We start from the raw sequence: 19,181 nt of genomic DNA, 5'->3' as shown, positions 1-19,181 counted from the left end.
AATAATTTGTTGACTGGAAAAAAACAAAAAGTTTTTTGTTTTACTAAAATCTATAAAATGTAAAGTTTTAACTCCTCTGCTAATTGCACGACTGTTACTGACTCCTTAAACCAAAATATCCTCTTTAATTAAGCCCTGAGGCATCAATAATCATCAGACATCATACAGTAGAATGTCCAAAAAAACATCCAAACATCTGTTTTTTGCATAACCTGAGGAACAAAAGAATGAATTCATTTTCAATTCATACTCCGTGGTGCACATAATTAGCAAAAACATATGATTTTAAACACTGACTGAACATTTCCCAAAGCCACAATACATTCAGCAGACTTTTTAAATGTACATTGGTATCCCTGATGAGCTTGTTGTACCATGTATTTTTACTGTAACATGTCTAGACTGCATGTTGACACAGTATATCAGCTCTCTTTATACTTAAAGAGAAAAAGCTGATGTCATAATCATGTGTAGTAATGGATAAGCCTGTACGGACTCACAATAACTGTGGCATCATTCAAAGAGCTGTATGTTTTGAAAATAGCTCTCAAAGTAATCCATATGGTTTCATCTGGTACCTCTGCTCATGGTATATTAAATAATATTTTGGAATGTTGCCTTTTTATATTGATTTCAGAACAGTTTTGTTGGTTCTCTTCATGATGATAATTTAAGCAGTTGGTCCAAGGCCAACATTACGCACTGTTTTGGGAGATTGTGAACTAAGCACTTATCTTTTTCCTTCTCTTCTGTAAAGGTTACAGTCAGGTTGGCTTTCCGTAGGGTTACAGAAATGTGCTCAGCCAGATGCTTTTGATTGTTCTGTTTAAAAAATAAGAAGCAGTGTGTTTAAAAGAGGTTAAATGGGTCAAATTCCACTAAATGCAGTAATTCCTTTTTTATTTATGATGCACTTTGCTTTTCCCTGTAACGATTACCCAGCTCACATTTTATGAGGCACAAAGCCATGCTTTAACCAAACTGCTAAAAAGCTTCTAGCAGCATAATTTCACTGAAATTGCATGAATGGTAGTTATCATAGTACATTATATTTAAAAAACTCTTGGAAAACAGCTCTCATAAAAACTGTATTGCTGTCTTGGCAATTAAATTTAGCCTGTGGCCTCTTTTTAGTATTCAGACAGCAAGACACTTCAGGTATGTCTCAAAGACTGTATGCTTTAATTTAGTATATTTATTTAAACAAACCCCAAAGATAAACTTTTCAAACCATTGGGATGATATTTATATATACAGGTGCATCTCAATAAATTAGAATGTCATGGAAAAGTTCATTTATTTCAGTAATTCAACTCAAATTGTGAAACTCGTGTATTAAATAAATTCAATGCACACAGACTGAATTAGTTTAAGTCTTTGGTTCTTTTAATTGTGATGATTTTGGCTCACATTTAACAAAAACCCAAGTTTTGTCTTGTTTGGTGGGTGTGTCAAAAATGTCAGGCCAATCAGCAGCAGCATGTTTGTAAACCACGATATTAAAGAGACAGTTGGCACAATGTAATTAACATCAAAATAAATTCACAAAAGCAAGTATATTGTTGGCACATGTTTATTTACATTAAAGGCAAAATAACTGAAATAATAAGAGCATATGTATAGATCTGGAACTTCTTTAAGTCTGTCTAAATATCATTTAGTAATTGCAATGTCTTCTGGTCCATATCCTTTCCTTAGGAAGGTGTGCTAGACACTGATTAATGTAACATAAAAATACTATACATATTTATATATTTTGCTATTGTATTGTGGAGTGACACTTTCATACACTTTTCTATATTCCTCTGATTATATAATGGTAAATACTACAATATCATAGCACAACAACAGTGATCAGCAATAATGATAAGCCTAATACTAACAATAAAAATAATAAGGTCATATAGATCATAACAGTCTCGGAGGTAAGAAGTGGATTATCCTTCACCTGAAATGTTTGTCACACACACACACACACACACACACACTACCATTCAAAAGCTTGGGGTCAGTAAGATTTAAGGTTTTTGAAAGAAGTCTCTCATACTCACCAAGACCGCATTTATTTGATTAAAAATACATTAATAATGTTAAATATTATTACAATTTAAAATAACTGTTTTCCATTTTTATATATTTTAACATATATATAATTATATAGCAATTATAACAGTTTTCAGTGTCACATGATCCTTCAGAAATCAAGGATACAATATGCTGATTTGGTGCTCAAGAAATGTTTCTTATTATCAGTGTTAAAACAGTTGTGCTGCTTAATGTTTTTGGGGAAAACATGATATTTATTTCAGGATTCTTGAATGAATAGAAAGTTTAAAAAGTATATATCTGAAATTGATTTAATATTTTATTTGAATTACACACCTTTTTTGAATTTCCCTTTCTCGTTATTTCCAGAAATTCCAGGCAGGAATATATGGGAAGGAAAGTTACATTATAAAACATTTCAGGCTATTTTCTTCGCAACTGGGATTGTTTTGCTGTGGCTTTCAAATAAATTCTCAATTTAGACTAAGAATAACAAAATGATGGGGTATGTAATTTAGGAACAAAAACCAAGCATTTTACGAGCAGTTTTCTTGATGCGGAAATGGTGATTCAGAGTTCAAAGAATGCCATTTAAAATCATTATTGTCTCTTTCACAGCATGCATAACAGCAAGGCCAGAATTGCTCTGACCATGTGCAGCTAGTTAATATACTGACTTAACAACAAAATGACCAGGATCTAGGGTAAGTGCTTTGACATAACTAAAGACTACACTGCTCTGATCTTCCATCGAATGCAGTTAATTTGCTTCAGAATAAGACGATGCCCCTCTCTGTGCAATAAAATAGGACAAAGGTATGTAAACACTCCATTCTTATTAACGGATTTGACATTTTCAGCTGCACTCATTACTAACAGGTGCATATAATCAAGTATACAACCAAACAATCCCACTAGACAAACATTTTAGTTGAAAGGGGCCTTTTGTGTGGTATACTGGGTCTGATTTGGAAGACCTCGTCTGGCCTGCTCAAAGACAAAAATTTAACCCAACTCTACACCTTCAGGGTGAACTGAAATGCTCAATGCAAGCCCCCAACATCAACATCAGTGCCTGACCTCAGTGAATTGGAGCGAATTTCATGTATCTATGATCCAACATCTAGTGCAAAGACTTAAAGAAAAAAGGAAGGTCCAAATACTTAGGTTTGGATGTTATGTTTCATAGCTGGCATCTTTTCATTTCTCTTTTCCAGGTCATGTTGCTGGAATTGAAGTGGTGAGGAGCCAACAAGCAAGACTCTGTGCAGCTTTGATAGCAGTGGGTAATAAAACAGAATATTTCCTTTTTCATGTTTTTATCAGTTGCAGTATCTTCCATTGAGTTCACTGCTCCTCTCATTTTCTGTCCCCTCCTTATAACAGAGATAAGTAGGTCATTAGGGTAGTTGGGATTTTCTTATGCAACATTTTACCTCTCTAAAGACACAAAATTAAATTTTTCTGTAACTTCAGAAAGAGTAAAACATGATTGCATGTGATATGCTCAAAGGCTGATGTGCAGCCCAATCAAGTTAAACGTCCCTGTGAGATAAAACATATTGTTTCAGCTCAAATTGACATCAGTTCATCTGTACTTTCCTTTTGAGTCCATTGCAGATCTTGTACAGATGGATAGTCGCAGGAAACTGCAAGCCCAGAAGGGATTTGGCATAGCATTTGGTGTGCAAAACTACACAGGGGGAACACCAGTGTACCCTTGTAAAAGAGTTAAAATAAAGCTGAAATAAAATCGAAGGCTTATAGGATGTCTCATAGACTGACTATATGCGGTGTGCCACAAGACAGAATCTGCCCTTAATTTAAGATTTTTTAACTTTTTTTTCTCAGATTTGCATCATGGTATGAGCAGCAAACCTTTAGGACTGAATTTATTGAGGAACTATTTTTGAACTAGGTGGGTCATCTGAATTGTGGGGTAAGCAACTATTTGCTCTTTGATTTCCTGCCAAGTTTCAAAGCCTCATTACAACGGCATTGTTTGTGGAATTTCTTCGCCTGATCATTGATAATTACCTGTCCTAAACAATTTCTTCAGGCCAGATGCAGAGTCTAATAATGAATGGTACATGGCCACGTGAATGTAACATGCCTACACTGTGCTCTTTGTTGGGAAATGACTGTAACAACAAATTAGGAGGGAAACATCCCTTTGTCTTGAAACGAAAGCATTCTTGCTATATTGGGTTGTAGCGGTCTTACATTTTAGACATAGTATTTCCAAGTTAATTTGACAAAGTCAAAGCAAAATTAACCGTTGAGCATATCCAAGCAAAGTGTTTTGTACCTGAATTAATCAGTGCCATTGAACGAATTATTCGAATGAATGATTCAATGACTCACTCATTTGTTTAATTCCTCAATGAATCAGTCTGTTTCAACAAATCGGTTGAATTAGTAATTTAAAGGGATAGTTCACCCAAAAATGAAAATGTGATGCTTATCTGCTTACCCCCAGGGCATCCAAGATGTAGGTGACTTTGTTTCTTCAGTAGAACACAAACGAAGATTTTTAACACAAACCATTGCAGTCTGTCAGTCTGTCAGTGAATGGGAATCACGGCTTTGAGAGTAAAAACAAAAATACACAAACAAAACCCAATTAAACCCTGTGGCTCGTGACGATACATTGATGTGTAAAGACACAAAACGATCGGTCTGTGCAAGAAACTCAACAGTATATCGTTTTTTACCTCTGATTCACATGGTGGTAATGCACTTATAAGTCTGCGATCCGCCGTAAAGCAAGAAGAAGAAGAAGACGCCTCACGCGCCTGCTGTTGAGAAAGTGCTCAGGAGGACGCGCCACCACTCAGGACAGTTCGAACAGTTTGGACATTGCGTGAATCAGAGGTAAAAAACAATATAAATACTGTTCAGTTTCTTGCACAGACTGATCGTTTTGTGTCTTTACACATCAATGTATCGTCACGAGCCGCAGGGTTTAATTGGGTTTTGTTTGTGTATGTTTTTTTTTTTACTCTCAAAGCCGTGATTCCCATTCACCTCCATTACAAGACTGACAGACTACAATGGTTTGTGTTAAAAATCTTCGTTTGTGTTCTACTGAAGAAACAAAGTCACCTACATCTTGGATGCCCTGGGGGTAAGCAGATAAACATCAAATTTGATGACTTTAATGACTCACTCATAGAGAACGCCATGTACTGACATAACAATGTAACCTGCAGAAAGATTCACTGAAAATATCCATAATTTAAACACAGTCTAGTCTGTCTGGAACGCACAAAGGCAATCGGAGTGATACAAACAGTGAAAGGTCTCAGTGCTGTGGAAATGTTAAACAAGGTTTCTTTTTCCACAGGTTTGCAATCGTACCTGAGCAGTACTCATGTGTAAATGCAATTGGAACTGTTCAGTCTGATGAAATAATAATGATCCTTTCAGCAGGAACAGGAAATAAAATTGGAAGGAGGTTGTTGAAAATGTGAGAAACAGACATTGAAGTATTGTTGCCTTAGAATACATGTTTTCTTGGTTAAAACAATAGACGATATTGTAGATGATGCAACAACAGTGTTAGGAAATTGCCTCTTAACATCTGGCCATTGCTGACTCTCACAGCATGTGGACCTTTGACATATGAACTTCACAGATCATTCTTTCTGAAATTCAGCATTTATTAGCACACTCAAATTGCTGCATCTTGCACTGACTTGACTTTGTGATTGTGACATTCTGAAAAAGCATGTTTTAATCTGTAGGCTCTCATTGTTTCCCGGTGAGACTCTGAAGGGTATATGATTGATTGCAGTTTATTACTAATAGTAATTTTGGGGCACAACATCCTCCCTCTTTTACTTCTTTTAATCAGAACATTCCTCTTATACCTGACAAGGCTTACGCTATAAAAACAGGCTATTTAGTGTTTCATGTAATGTTTTTGGCCTCAAAGGATTTGCTTTTTAATAAAGTGCTGTGCTTCGCTTGCCATTTCCTGAGGAGTGACTGTTTCAGCCATCCAGGTCACAACTGAAACATACACAAAAGACAATCTGTGGCCAGTATGTCATTTCTTCTGGGAAAGAGAGAGAAGATCCATGGTGATTTTCTGCCCAAGATGTCTTGTCGGAAATATTTTGGTTGAGATTAGTTTTACAAAGAGCTACTGATATAGAAATATCTGACATTTCAGAGTTTTGGAAATTCCAAGTTTTGACATTTTTGGTTTATTTAATGCTCTTGGAATATTAAACTTATTGTTATTCAAAAATAGGATAAGCTTGAACGTAATAGCAATTGTTTCTGTTGTGGTTGCAAATTAATTTGCATTGAGGTATTTGACTAATGAGGCAAGTTTACTCAGATGCAGGAGCTCCACTGGATTGCAGTTATAAATCACGTTTCCCTCAAGTTTGTCAAACTTTCCGTTTATGATTGTTGGATCATCTGACATGCAACAACAGCTTCTGAGGTTTTGGACTGAAAAACTGTCAATCATAGTGATTAGAAGCACTGCAACTGCACAATTTCACAAAAGATGAATAATCTGCTCATGTTTCAGACAGCCAAGCTACAATTTATGCTATTTGTAAAGAATGAAGAGTGAAGGCTCATAATCATTATCACTGATGTCTTGAAGTTCAGCCAGGTTGTCCATTTGACTGTATTATTAAAATATGCTTGTGGAAATTTGCAGTTTTTGTAATTAATCTAGAAGATTTCTCTCAGCATGTCTCTCTCACTCTTTCTCAGTCTCTTTCAGAATCTCAAGCCCCCCGCCCCCACCCCCTTTCGTATTTTTTCAGTGAATGCCCACGTTCACGCAGGAGCATAGAGGTAATTTGGGCTGCCGTTTTTCTCCAGCGGGGGCCCCTCTGAGCACCGCTGCGATCCTGTCAGACACTGAGGAGCTGAAGTGAGTCCCAGGTCTCCAAGCTCCTGCCAGCGGGACTCTAGCCTGGCCATTCTCATCCCTGTGACAACCAGAGAATGGAGTTTGTGACCCAGAATTCTAAACTACAGTGGTGTGAAAATGTGTTGGCCCCCTTCCTGTTTTTTTAATTTTTTGCATATTTGTCATACTTAAAAGATTCAGATCATCAAACTAATTTTAATATTACACAAAGATATTGCAAGTAAATACAAAATGCAGTTTTTAAATGCTATGACAAAAGGCCAGGCAACTGCATCTGGAGAGGGCAAGCATATTTCCCCATGGTTCTTCTTCCTACAGGCACATGACTTTGATGTAAAGATGTACAGTTTGGAGATAGTATTTTCCTGTGTGTAAGAAAAGGGGAGGCATAATGTGATTGGCTTCTCAGAAACTATGCTTAAATTAATATGCAATGCAAGGTAAGCTTAATTGACAGCACTTGTGGAATAATGCTGATCACCACAAAATGTATTTTCACTTGCCCCTTTTTACTTTGAGGCACTTAGAAATAAATAGGAGCAATTTGTAAATGTTAAATACTCATTGTTTAGCCACAAGACGTAAACTGTGTGTTAACATGATTTTACTGTGACAAAATTTAATTTTTATGCTGTCATGACAGCTTTATGGCTCAAATAGTGCTCACGTTTTCAAAGAAGAATTAATGCATTTTTATTAAAATTATAATTTCCAGGTTTCTGCTATTGGCTTCAAAAATTGGTCCCATTTACTCTCTATTGTAAGTGCCTCACTGTAACCTGGAAATGAGGTACAAGTCAGAATATATATATATATATATATATATATCAAACTCGAAAGAAGAAGAAATAAAGTAATCCAGAACCAGGGAATCTAGACATTATGTCTGATTGCCAGTTGATTGTGAGGTAAAGTTCAGCATAGTGGTGTAGGGACATTCAGTGACTTATCTTGACCCTTCTTTGAACACTCAAGCCAATTTTCAGCATCCATTCAAGCTTTCTAGTTCTTATCATCTCATCAGAGCCAAGAGGAAGGGAAGTTTACACTGACTTGAAGTCACCATTATTACACGATTGCAAGTCCAAAACGCTACAGTCAGCCTCTCTCTCCCTCATTCATACTTTTTTATTCAGGAGCCTTACAGCTGGTGCATAAATCCATATTCACTCCAGGAATTAATCTTAAAGTGTAGATCTAATCGCCAACTCTTTTCATCTAAACCTAATGGAAAACTGTTTGTAGCCTTCTGTCCAAATCTATAACTCAATGAATCCCATAAAGTGGCAGGTTTATAGTCACTTCAGAGAAGATACTGTAACTGTAAATAAAGAATACTTCTAAAAGATTTTGTGGCTTTAAGGAGCAATGTGTATTGATCCAAGATATTTATACTGCATATGCAGTGATTAAAAAATCAGCAAATCAAAGTATTCTTACGATTCTTTCATAATTACTAGAGTGCAAAGTAACATTTGTTGTTAAAATATATTTTAATGAATCCTGTGTAAAATGATTAATATTAGCATATAGGGATATGTCTTAATTGCTTTCATTTATTATAGCCAACATCACATCAGCATGATGTATTGGTATTCCGCCACCCCTGCTGCCTAATAACTGCTATCACCATTGGCCACTGAAAAACATTTATCAGTCATATAAGTGCACATTGCTGAGACAGGTGTTGGGACAGACACAAATGCTTAAAAATAGACTAAGAAGAGGGAAACTACCATATACAAGGGGTTTCCTAGAGAACATTAGTTTCCTAGAGACTTTATATGTAATAGCATATCTTGTCATATTCTATTCAAGATTATGCTCCTTGCTCTTTACTTATGTATTGTCTCAAAGCTGTTTGTATTAATGTAAACATCAATTTGACTAAGAACTCTTATGAGAGAGATGCAAAGGAAATAACTGAATGTACAGTTTAACTGCACAATCTGAAGTAGGAACAAGAACATAATGCAAGTGTAATTGATCATTATGAGTAATATGTTCAGTGATTTTAAAATTAAGTTTAGTCTGCACGCTACATTAGCGACACATATGGCAGGAGTGGCTTTCTGAGAGAGGGGTGTCTCTTAAGAGTACGCCCAAGTCTCGGCTAAGTAATCAGCAAACTGGAGACCACCACAGTTGCATCGACCCCCTTTCTGGTATTATGCATGCAAACCAAGAGCTCTGACCGAGCGCTTGTTAGCGACATGGAAGTCACTTCTATTAAGTAGAGAAGAAACGCTTTGGATGTGGCAACCGTGCGGCAGAAATCCCGGCTGAGCGCGGCTTCAAGGGACAGCGGAATAGTGAATTCGGGCTTGCTTGCATTCATTTTTTTTAAACGTGGACAATCATGTTTTTGTTCTTCTGGGGTCTAAGATTTTTAGTGGCAAAGGAAATAACTGAATGTACAGTTTAACTGCACAATCTGAAGTAGGAACAAGAACATAATGCAAGTGTGATTGATCATTATGAGTAATATGTTCAGTGATTTTAAAATTAAGTTTAGTCTGCACGCTACATTAGCGACACAAATGGCAGGAGTGGCTTTCTGAGAGAGGGGTGTCTCTTAAGAGTACGCCCAAGTCTCGGCTAAGTAATCAGCAAACTGGAGACCACCACAGTTGCATCGACCCCCTTTCTGGTATTATGCATGCAAACCAAGAGCTCTGACCGAGCGCTTGTTAGCGACATGGAAGTCACTTCTATTAAGTAGAGAAGAAACGCTTTGGATGTGGCAACCGTGCGGCAGAAATCCCGGCTGAGCGCGGCTTCAAGGGACAGCGGAATAGTGAATTCGGGCTTGCTTGCATTCATTTTTTTTAAACGTGGACAATCATGTTTTTGTTCTTCTGGGGTCTAAGATTTTTAGTATTGCTCTCTGATTTTATGAATGCGTTAGCTTCTGCAGGGAGACCGCGAGGATCAGAAAAGGGTACGGGCTCCTTTCGTGATCTTTTACTCTCATTCAACTCTGTACCTTGAGGAGCGGAGAATGAATGACTTGTCCTTGCTTGCTTCAGAGCTCATAGCGCGCTGTATGAAGAGTCTTCGAGTAATAGTAGGCTAACTGACTTGACACCTGATTTATTTCGTAGAGTCTTAGAGAAAACACTGTTAGCAAGTATTTGATGGAGATTTTCATTTTTTTTTTTTTGTATGTAGTGTAGGCTGACATTATGAATTGTTAAAGAAAACTTAAAGTTGTGTTCCTAGGTTATTCATCAACCCTGTTACCATTATATTTCTCTATTTTGAGAATTTTGAGTTTTTTTCTTCAAAATGTGAACTCTTCAAGGACAGGTTTAAGTATTATCTTTTTCATCATGTTTTATGTTTTTAAGTAGGGAACGATTTTACAGTGTCAACTCTGTTACCACGATCATTGATAACTAAAAAAACAGGGATTTAAAGAATTATCGACATTGTTGTCTTTCTATGAAGTGTAGTTTCGCTAGTGTCAAATTACAATTTAAAACTGTCAACCCTGTTACCATTATATTTCTCTATTTTGAGAATTTTGAGTTTTTTTCTTCAAAATGTGAACTCTTCAAGGACAGGTTTAAGTATTATCTTTTTCATCATGTTTTATGTTTTTAAGTAGGGAACGATTTTACAGTGTCAACTCTGTTACCACGATCATTGATAACTAAAAAAACAGGTATTTAAAGAATTATCGACATTGTTGTCTTTCTATGAAGTGTAGTTTCGCTAATGTCAAATTACAATTTAAAACTGTCAACCCTGTTACCTGTTTGTTACATAGACGCGCAGTGCAGTATTCGATCATTTAGACAATTTGTCTGAAACATTTGTACAAATGTAAAAATCATATTACACTCCAAACGATATTTATAGAATAGTATTGTTTCTGAATTTTACTATTCAATCTCTGTTTTCGTCCACAGTGAAACTGCCGCAGTTTGTCGCGTATGAGATTGTAACTCCGGCCAGAGTGAATGAAGCCGGTGACACACTGCCAACGGGCGTGCACTTCAAGAGGAGAAAGCGGAGTACCGACCCAGTTACCGGCAACATCACCCATCATTGGACCTCACCGCACATCTATTATCAAATATCTGCCTTTGGGCAGGACTATTACCTTAATCTTACACTCGAGTCGGGATTTATTGCGCCAGTTTACACTGTCACGATACTCGGAGCATCCAGTGAAGGTAATAATTCAGAAGAGGAGGAGGAGGAGGACACGGAGTATCAGCACTGCTTTTATAAAGGACATGTGAACGCTGGGCAGGAGCATACTGCAGTAATCAGCCTCTGCTCCGGTTTGGTGAGTTTAATACATGTTTATTGTTAACAATACTTATCTTAATCATTATTTATGCGATACAGGTCGCAGTAAGCATTCGAAAACTTTACAAATGTCCATATGCACTTCAGACCTTTCTTATGTGAGTACATAATTACTCACACATAAAAATAAGTTTAGCGCGAGTTAGTCGGATACATGCGTACCAATTTTGAGGCAGATCACTTAGAAAGTATATTCTCAACATATGAAGTCAGCGATCATACAAGATTACGCTCTGTAGCCTACATGAACCGGCTGACGCACAACTCTTCAGTAGCATACGTTAGTGTCAGTCCATATATGGGACTCCGATGTCATCTTGATGTGAACGTGAGTTCGAGCCATGATGGAACGCCGTTTCTCACAGACCAGAAGTAGTCATGGGAACTAGAGAATCGTTTTTTAGAATCGTTTGTTCCAAAGAACCTGTTCAAATCTTTATACAGTCTATGTTTCAACTTCAAACCCGTATTTAGAGCCTTTTTGGTTGTAACTTGGTCCTTGACATCCAGTCTAAAACATTAAAAAGCGTTTTTTTCCCAGTGATTTCTTGTTTCCCAATACAGTTTGTTGCATGCAGACCGTCATGATTCAGTTAATTAAGAAACTATAACTTACACTTCCATTAAACACTACACAAATTAATTTATATCTTTCATCTGAAAGTGCTTTAGCTTGCTTAATTAAAACAGAACTTGTACACGACCTGGAGATTGTCTCAGTTCCAGCAACATTTGTGATTTGACTGACTGCTTTTCATAGGTTGCAGACAGGGAAAAATCAATTTCACACTATCCGGAGCCCTCCAAAAACAATCTGTTACTGGTAAAACATCTGCAATAATGTAATGAGATGCTTGCAATTTATGTGTCGATTGAATGTCAATGGAGGACACAAACTCACATAAACTTATTAGTTAGGCCTGCAAGTCCCCTTAATGTCCTTCATCTTCATAGGAGTTTCTGGCTAGATTTCATAAAATATTGTCAGAAGGCATTAGAAGTCCATTATTTTAAAATGTGCTATCATGAGAGCGGTAGGCTTTCATTAAATGTATTGAAATATGGAAGGATGTGTGTCCCTAGTTACCTGTCTTTTCAATAAATTTGATGTTTGCAGTCAAGTTTGCTCTTGATTGTCCTCAGGCACCATAACAACTGATAATATTGGTTTAAAATATTCAGGTCATTTAACAAAACCTGAAAGAGAAAATGAAATGTTTACCCTTTATTCCATTTAAACCTACATATTGAAGAAACTGGTAAAATTCTGACATAACATGATTCATTTATTGCTTCTTTAAGGGTTTGAACATATGAAGTTTGGATTTCCTGCCTAGACAACACTGTGCCGCCCCAATTAGCATAGAGGGCCTGTAGCCTGGGTATTATATGGTTATTTGGTATTTTAACATTACATTTATTGCACATGTATTCTTATTCAGAATCTCAGGCAAATTTTAGTAAATTAGTCAAGCTAGTTTGTGATGGCCAGTTTGTATACCTTCATACTCAGGTTTATGCAAACAATTTGTCTAAAATCTGTTTTCTGTAATATAATAACCAGCCTCAAACCTGTTCAATATGTTTCTTCTTGAAGATAAGAAGAGGATTTACCAATGTGCTTCTCGCTGGCTTCTAGGAAATTCACATTTCAAATCTTTATGCATCATAAGTGTAGCTGAATGTTCTGATAGTTATCAGTATTCAGTAACATTCTGCATTCATTACCCCCCCAGAGGCCAGTGCACTTATATGCATGCAATATATGTTTACTTTATCACTCCATCAGCCACTTAGGATTTCTACGAAAGTAAAATATTAGGGGAAAGTTGTGAGGGCAATTTACAGTCACACACAGAATGTGTCTATAGATTTCATTGGCCATGGACCAATTTAAACATTGTTGTTATTTGTTTTAGCTTGGCACTTTCAGGTCACAAGAAGGGGAGTTTTTTGTAGAGCCCCTTCATAGCTACAATGGTCAACATTATGAAGAAGAACACATCAAACCTCATGTCGTGTACAGAAAAGATGCCTCAAAAAAGACTGTAGATGATTCAACTACATGTGAAACTTCAGGTAAGCAGGAAGACACTTACTTTTTTGGAATGGGAAATATTAAGATTAGATAAAACATTTGATTTTAAACATTAAAGTAAATCAATGATTGTAATATTCACAATAACGGAACTTCATTGTTAGATACTGTACTGAATCTTTCATCAATGCAGTGAATTCACTGCCTCCCAGTGACTCCCAGTGCATTGTACTCAATCTATTCAAGATTAGAAGCGTTAAATTACCATATTGTTTCTGTATAGTTATGCAAATGGTATACTGTTTGTTAATGCATATCTAACTCGACCAGTTGTAATTCTGTAAATCTAAATATGATTATGAATATGTACAGCACAGCACCTCTAGGCACGGAAACGAACATGCTATCATTGACGTTCAAATACTCATAGTGCTATTCATGGTATCATTTACATCCTTCGGTTTTCTATTTTCAAATGTCATTGAGTAGAGTAAGTGGAACAGAAAAAGTAATTTTGGAAGTTCTTGGTATCATTCCAATCTTAGTTTACTGACACAAAATCCTGTTGACTCTTGCACTTCCTGTGGTCTGAAGATAAGGAAACTCAAGAGGCCCAATACCATGAAAGCCACGTGGTGAGATGCATTGTAGTAAAGTAATGCCAGTTTTAGGTGTTTGTAAATTAATTGTTACAAAAATAATGCACGCTGCCATGTATAAATAACACTCAACAGCAGCTTTGTTTTTTGAATTACCCCTTTGGTATTGTGTTATGTTAAGGAAACGTTTGGCCAACAAAATTGCTGGGAGATGAACTTATTTTAGATGGCAAGAGTTTTATTGAAAGCTCTATTGTGGCTTTCTTTTTGTCTAGTGGAATAGGATACATTTTTATTCCCAGCACACTTTTTTTGCAAAGTGTTTTTTTGTGTTAAATCAATTACCTATTGTTTGACGTTGAGTATATAAGGACTGGGTTATGTTGCATTTTTGTGCTATTTTAAGCTTAGGGAAATTAAAACTATACAGTTATTGCATTTAAGTAGAAATCATAATGATGCTCTATAAACATCTATTGTGACCTAAGATTTGACTGTCCATAGATGAGGAGTCATTATGCAACTTTTACTATTTTAGCAGGTTGCCAGGCTTACAATAAAACTTCCATTCCATACCGTACATTAGCATTCAAAAGTTTAGGTATAATGTTTGTAAACATTGCGGTAAAACAGCGATATTGTGAAATATTATTGCAATTTAAAATGATTGTTTTCTGTTTTAATATACTTTAAAATTTAATTTATTTCTGTGATGGCAAAGCTGAATTTTCATCAGCCATTACTCTAGTCTACAGTGTTACATGATTCTTCAGAAATCATTCTAATATGCTGATTGGTGCTCAATTCTTCAGTTACTGACACTAAAGGGTGGCATATATTTACTTTTCTGGAGGCTCACCTGTCTACAATCCATATTATCATCTAATATAGATCATGATGAACCCTCCTTGGATGCATAATCACTTCTTTATATTTCTTAACATGTATTGTTTTAATCCTTCAATGCAGGACATAAAGAGCCACACCGCAGACACAGGAACAGACTGAAGAGAAAGTTGCCCTCAAGCTGGTTGTCCAACCTGGAGACTCTTAATTCCAAACTCTTCTCTGCCCCCTTCCCCTCAGAAAACAAGCACAACTCCACTAATGAAAGCAGTGACTCCAAGCCACACCGGAGATCAAAGCGTTTCCTCTCCTACCCCCGTTTTGTTGAAGTCATGGTTGTGGCAGACAGTAAGATGGTAGAACATCATGGAAGCAACCTCCAGCACTACATTCTTACACTGATGTCCATCGTAAGTTCTGCCCAGTTAACGATAGTCTCCTGGTTTGATGGGTTTGTGTCTGTTGCTTTAGGTCTGGTGGGGGGGGGGGGGGGGGGGTTTGTGTTTTTTTCTTTAGGTTGGGGGGGGGGGGGGGGGGAGAGATACTTGCTCTTACTATGCTCTTATGGGACAGATCATTAGCATGAGGTGAATGTGTCTGACAGACTTGATGAATGTGAATATAAAACAAATAAAATCAGGTATGTTGCATGAACTGCATGCTTTAGATGCTTTTTCGTTGGAACTCACAGGGAGGTTAGATGGCCTATATTTTGATCTTGGCAAAGACTGCATTCTCAGCAGGATCTGGCAGCACAAGCTAGTTCTCAATGGCCAATAAACTTTAATTTTTTTCAACAGCTGAGGTTAATGGCACGTGTTAAACGAGGTCTGTGTGTATTGAAATTCAGAAATAAAAAAAATGTAAGTGAAATATTATTTCAATTTAAAACCACTATTTTTATGTTAATATATATTTTAAAAATGTAACTTATTTCTGTGATGGCAATTCACTGTGATGGCTTTTTCAGCATCATTACTCCAGTCCTCAGTGTCACATGATCCTTCAGAAATCATTCTAATATGATGATTTAGTGCTTAAGAAACATTTCTTATTATTATCAATGGTGAAAACAGTTATGCTGCTTAATATTGTTGTAACAATGTAAATATCTTTACTGTCACTTTTGATCAATTTAATGCATCATCCTTGCAGAATAAAAGTATAATTTCTTACAATCTTACTGACCTCAAACAGTTTTGAACAGTAGTATATAATATAATAACTATTGAAACTCGTTTAGGCTGGTAGATTGATACCCCTGTTGTAAAGTAATTAGAAGCTTTGACAGTGAATTCCAATTGTCTGTGCTCTCTCACTTAGGTTTCCTCCATCTATATGGATCCCAGCATTGGAAACCTGATTAACATTGTTATTGTGAAGCTGGTCATCATAAAGAATGAGCTGGTAAGAGTTCTGTTTGAGGAAGTGTGGCAATTAATGGTTGCATTAAGAACTCTTTGTGCGCTCCTCATTTGGGAGTCACACTCATGGTCTTCGCGGTCAAAAGTGACCGGACACCTGAAATGTAACTTTTTTTTTCTTCATGTACTTAAGCAGTTTATTACAGTAAGGCCTTAATTATTTCCATATGGCTAAATGTATTTGAATGTTCTCATCTGTCTCTTCTTCTATAGGATGGTCCCACTGTTTCTTTCGATGCACAAGCCAGTTTGAAAAACTTCTGCATATGGCAGCAGAGTCAGAACCATCTGGATGACAACCATCACTCACATCATGACACCGCTATTCTAATCACAAGGTGAAAGCAATTTTTATGGGATGCTTTCGATTTTGGATATTTCTTTACCTAGTCTTATTGCTCACAGTTGTTGTAGAATACATAACATACGATAAGTCTAGTTGTGTGATGTTTTGTGTCTTCTCTCCACAGTGTGATTTCAGTGCCATTCATGTGGCAACACAGAAACGTTATACTTGGTGTGAACGTTGAAAATGGCAAAAATCTGTTTAATGAAAATTATTTGAGTAACAAAGTGATTATTTATGGTGCTACAACTACTTGGGTCATACTTTTCAAGGCTATGAGTGCAGAAAGAAGAAACCAATGGGCAGCAACGACACAAATGCAAGATAGAAGGGTATCCAAATTTGTGACGCCTTATCCTTTTTTTGTTTTTAGGCAGGACATCTGTCGAGCACGGGGCAAGTGTGACACTTTAGGTAAATCATCTTTGTGTGAAAATGGTGATTATGATTACACTTATGTCGACAATGAGAATGATGTTGATGGCAGTGATGAGAATTACAACAACAGCTACGAATAATAGTATTCCTTTAATTTTGACTATAACCACTTTGTTCTCTCATGCTCAGGTCTTGCTGAACTGGGTACAGTTTGTGATCCCTACAGAAGTTGCAGTATTAATGAGGATAATGGACTCAGTACTGCTTTCACCATTGCTCATGAGCTTGGCCATGTGTGAGTACTATTTTTGTGAAATATTTTGCTTCGTAAATGTGTGCGTACTTTTCCCCTTTAAAATAAATGCCACTTGAGTTCATTTTTTGCTATCTAGCACAATGACAGTCATGCATTTTTATGTTTTAAATGTGGCTTAAGTGTTCAAATACTTTTTGGGCTGTAACGTCTCCTGAATTGTCCTCAAATGCTCTTGTCATGTTGACTTTGCTGGAGAGGTGCTTTTATTATACCCAGAACTAAATTGTCTTTAAATCATTTATTTACGGTTGTGTTCTAAAATACTCCACTTCTTCAAGGTCCACAAGTTTCTCAGGCCTCCTCACTACAGTTTTTCTATTTTTTAGATGGGTTTCTTTTATTTTGGGAAGATGTCTTTGCCTTTTGTAAAAGCTCGATAACAGTGTGTCTGTGTCTGATATGCAACTTCTCAAGGTCTTCTGTTTATCACTGCAGAAATGACTCTGGGCCTTTTTTTAGCTTAATAGATTCTTGGCGGTAAATTATCTAAATAAATTATGTCATGGCACATACAGCGATTGCATCATGGTCAAGCACATTAAAACAAACATTCTGTCAGTGTCTCTCTGTACCTATTTCAGTCATAGCTTGGCGAAAATCTTAATTTAAAGGCTAACATTTATGTCACAATTATGGCAAATGCATCTACACCTAAATTTGCATGTACAGTACAGTCATTTAAATGAACTCTCTTTTTGAATTCCATTCTTATCCGGTGGCAGGTGGTGACATCAGTGCTGTGCGCTTGAATGGGGATTTAGTCCTGGTGCTATACAGTGCTATGCAGCGCATACCACCTCTCTCCGCTATGGCCATCACAGAATCTGATATGTGCTGCTGCTCATGGGATGATTACTTTCCTTACTGGTGGCCAACTGTTATGAGTTTTTTAATATTGCCACTATTGCTGGCAATATCTTGAGAGCAGGTTGGCAAATGGTCTATTTAATGCTGATATAAATAATACAATTTATTGATGACAAATGAAAAAATGTTACTGAACTAAAATGAGCACTTATTTTACACTGTTCTTACTAAATATTTACTAAAATATTGAAAATATATATTTTTTTATCCTTTGTGGTTTGGGATATTTAATTGCACAGTCTCACTTCCCCTATTTTTACATTTAGGTTACTTTGCCGTTATCTTACACTCATCTGAAGTTAATCTTTAAAAAAAACATTAATGTAATAATGTATGTACAGTAATGTAATTTGTTAACTAATCCCAAAATAAATATCCATTCCTCATGTTGTACATCATAATGCTGCGAAGCTTAAATTAAATTGTAGCATTGATTTTAGTTGAAATGTGTTATTTTTTAAATTTATGGTGTTGAGTGTTTTAACATCAACCATATATATACAGTATATATATATATATAGCTGGCCAATTATTATGTAAATGTTAAATAAATCCGGTCCATGAACTTTCATCTGCTAGCCATCAGAGGTCACCCTTTCCTATTGCATTGACTCTCGCACTACACACTGTTGCACATCACCCCGGACTACATTTCCCATCATGCATTGCACTGATTGCACTCAGCACAGATTGCACACAGCTGTACACTGATTGCACCCAGCTGTTTCATATCACTCCCTCACTATTTAACACTCACTCTGATCCCTTCCCTCTGCCGAGTATTGTCTAGCGCTTATCTTCCCCCAGATAGCTACATCACGTAGCCCTAGCCCTAGCCCTAGCCCTAGCCCTAGCCCTAGCCCTAGCCCTAGCCCTAGCCCTAGCCCTAGCCCTAGCCCTAGCCCTAGCCCTAGCCCTAGCCCTAGCCCTAGCCCTAGCCCTAGCCCTAGCCCTAGCCCTAGCCCTAGCCCTAGCCCTAGCCCTAGCCCTAGCCCTAGCCCTAGCCCTAGCCCTAGCCCTAGCCCTAGCCCTAGCCCTAGCCCTAGCCCTAGCCCTAGCCCTAGCCCTAGCCCTAGCCCTAGCCCTAGCCCTAGCCCTAGC

General features: G+C 37.0%; 1 protein-coding gene across 1 annotated transcript in view; it reads left to right on the top strand.

Moving 5' to 3' along the window:
* Window positions 1-9,815: 9,815 nt before the first annotated feature.
* adamts9 (ADAM metallopeptidase with thrombospondin type 1 motif, 9) overlaps window positions 9,816-19,181 on the top strand; it is a 31,570-nt gene continuing 22,204 nt past the window's right edge. Inside the window, exons 1-8 of the mRNA XM_016232948.1 lie at window positions 9,816-9,887; window positions 10,861-11,243; window positions 13,186-13,345; window positions 14,873-15,159; window positions 16,073-16,156; window positions 16,387-16,511; window positions 16,893-16,933; window positions 17,087-17,192. Coding sequence (XP_016088434.1) covers window positions 9,842-9,887; window positions 10,861-11,243; window positions 13,186-13,345; window positions 14,873-15,159; window positions 16,073-16,156; window positions 16,387-16,511; window positions 16,893-16,933; window positions 17,087-17,192 — 1,232 coding nt within the window. The 5' untranslated portion in view covers window positions 9,816-9,841. The remainder of the gene's footprint in view (window positions 9,888-10,860; window positions 11,244-13,185; window positions 13,346-14,872; window positions 15,160-16,072; window positions 16,157-16,386; window positions 16,512-16,892; window positions 16,934-17,086; window positions 17,193-19,181) is intronic.

The sequence above is a fragment of the Sinocyclocheilus grahami genome, unplaced genomic scaffold, assembly GCF_001515645.1.
Source record: "Sinocyclocheilus grahami isolate Dianchi unplaced genomic scaffold, SAMN03320097.WGS_v1.1 scaffold2.1, whole genome shotgun sequence".
NCBI classification, from domain to species: domain Eukaryota; kingdom Metazoa; phylum Chordata; class Actinopteri; order Cypriniformes; family Cyprinidae; genus Sinocyclocheilus; species Sinocyclocheilus grahami.
This window is presented reverse-complemented; position numbering and strand designations above follow the sequence as displayed.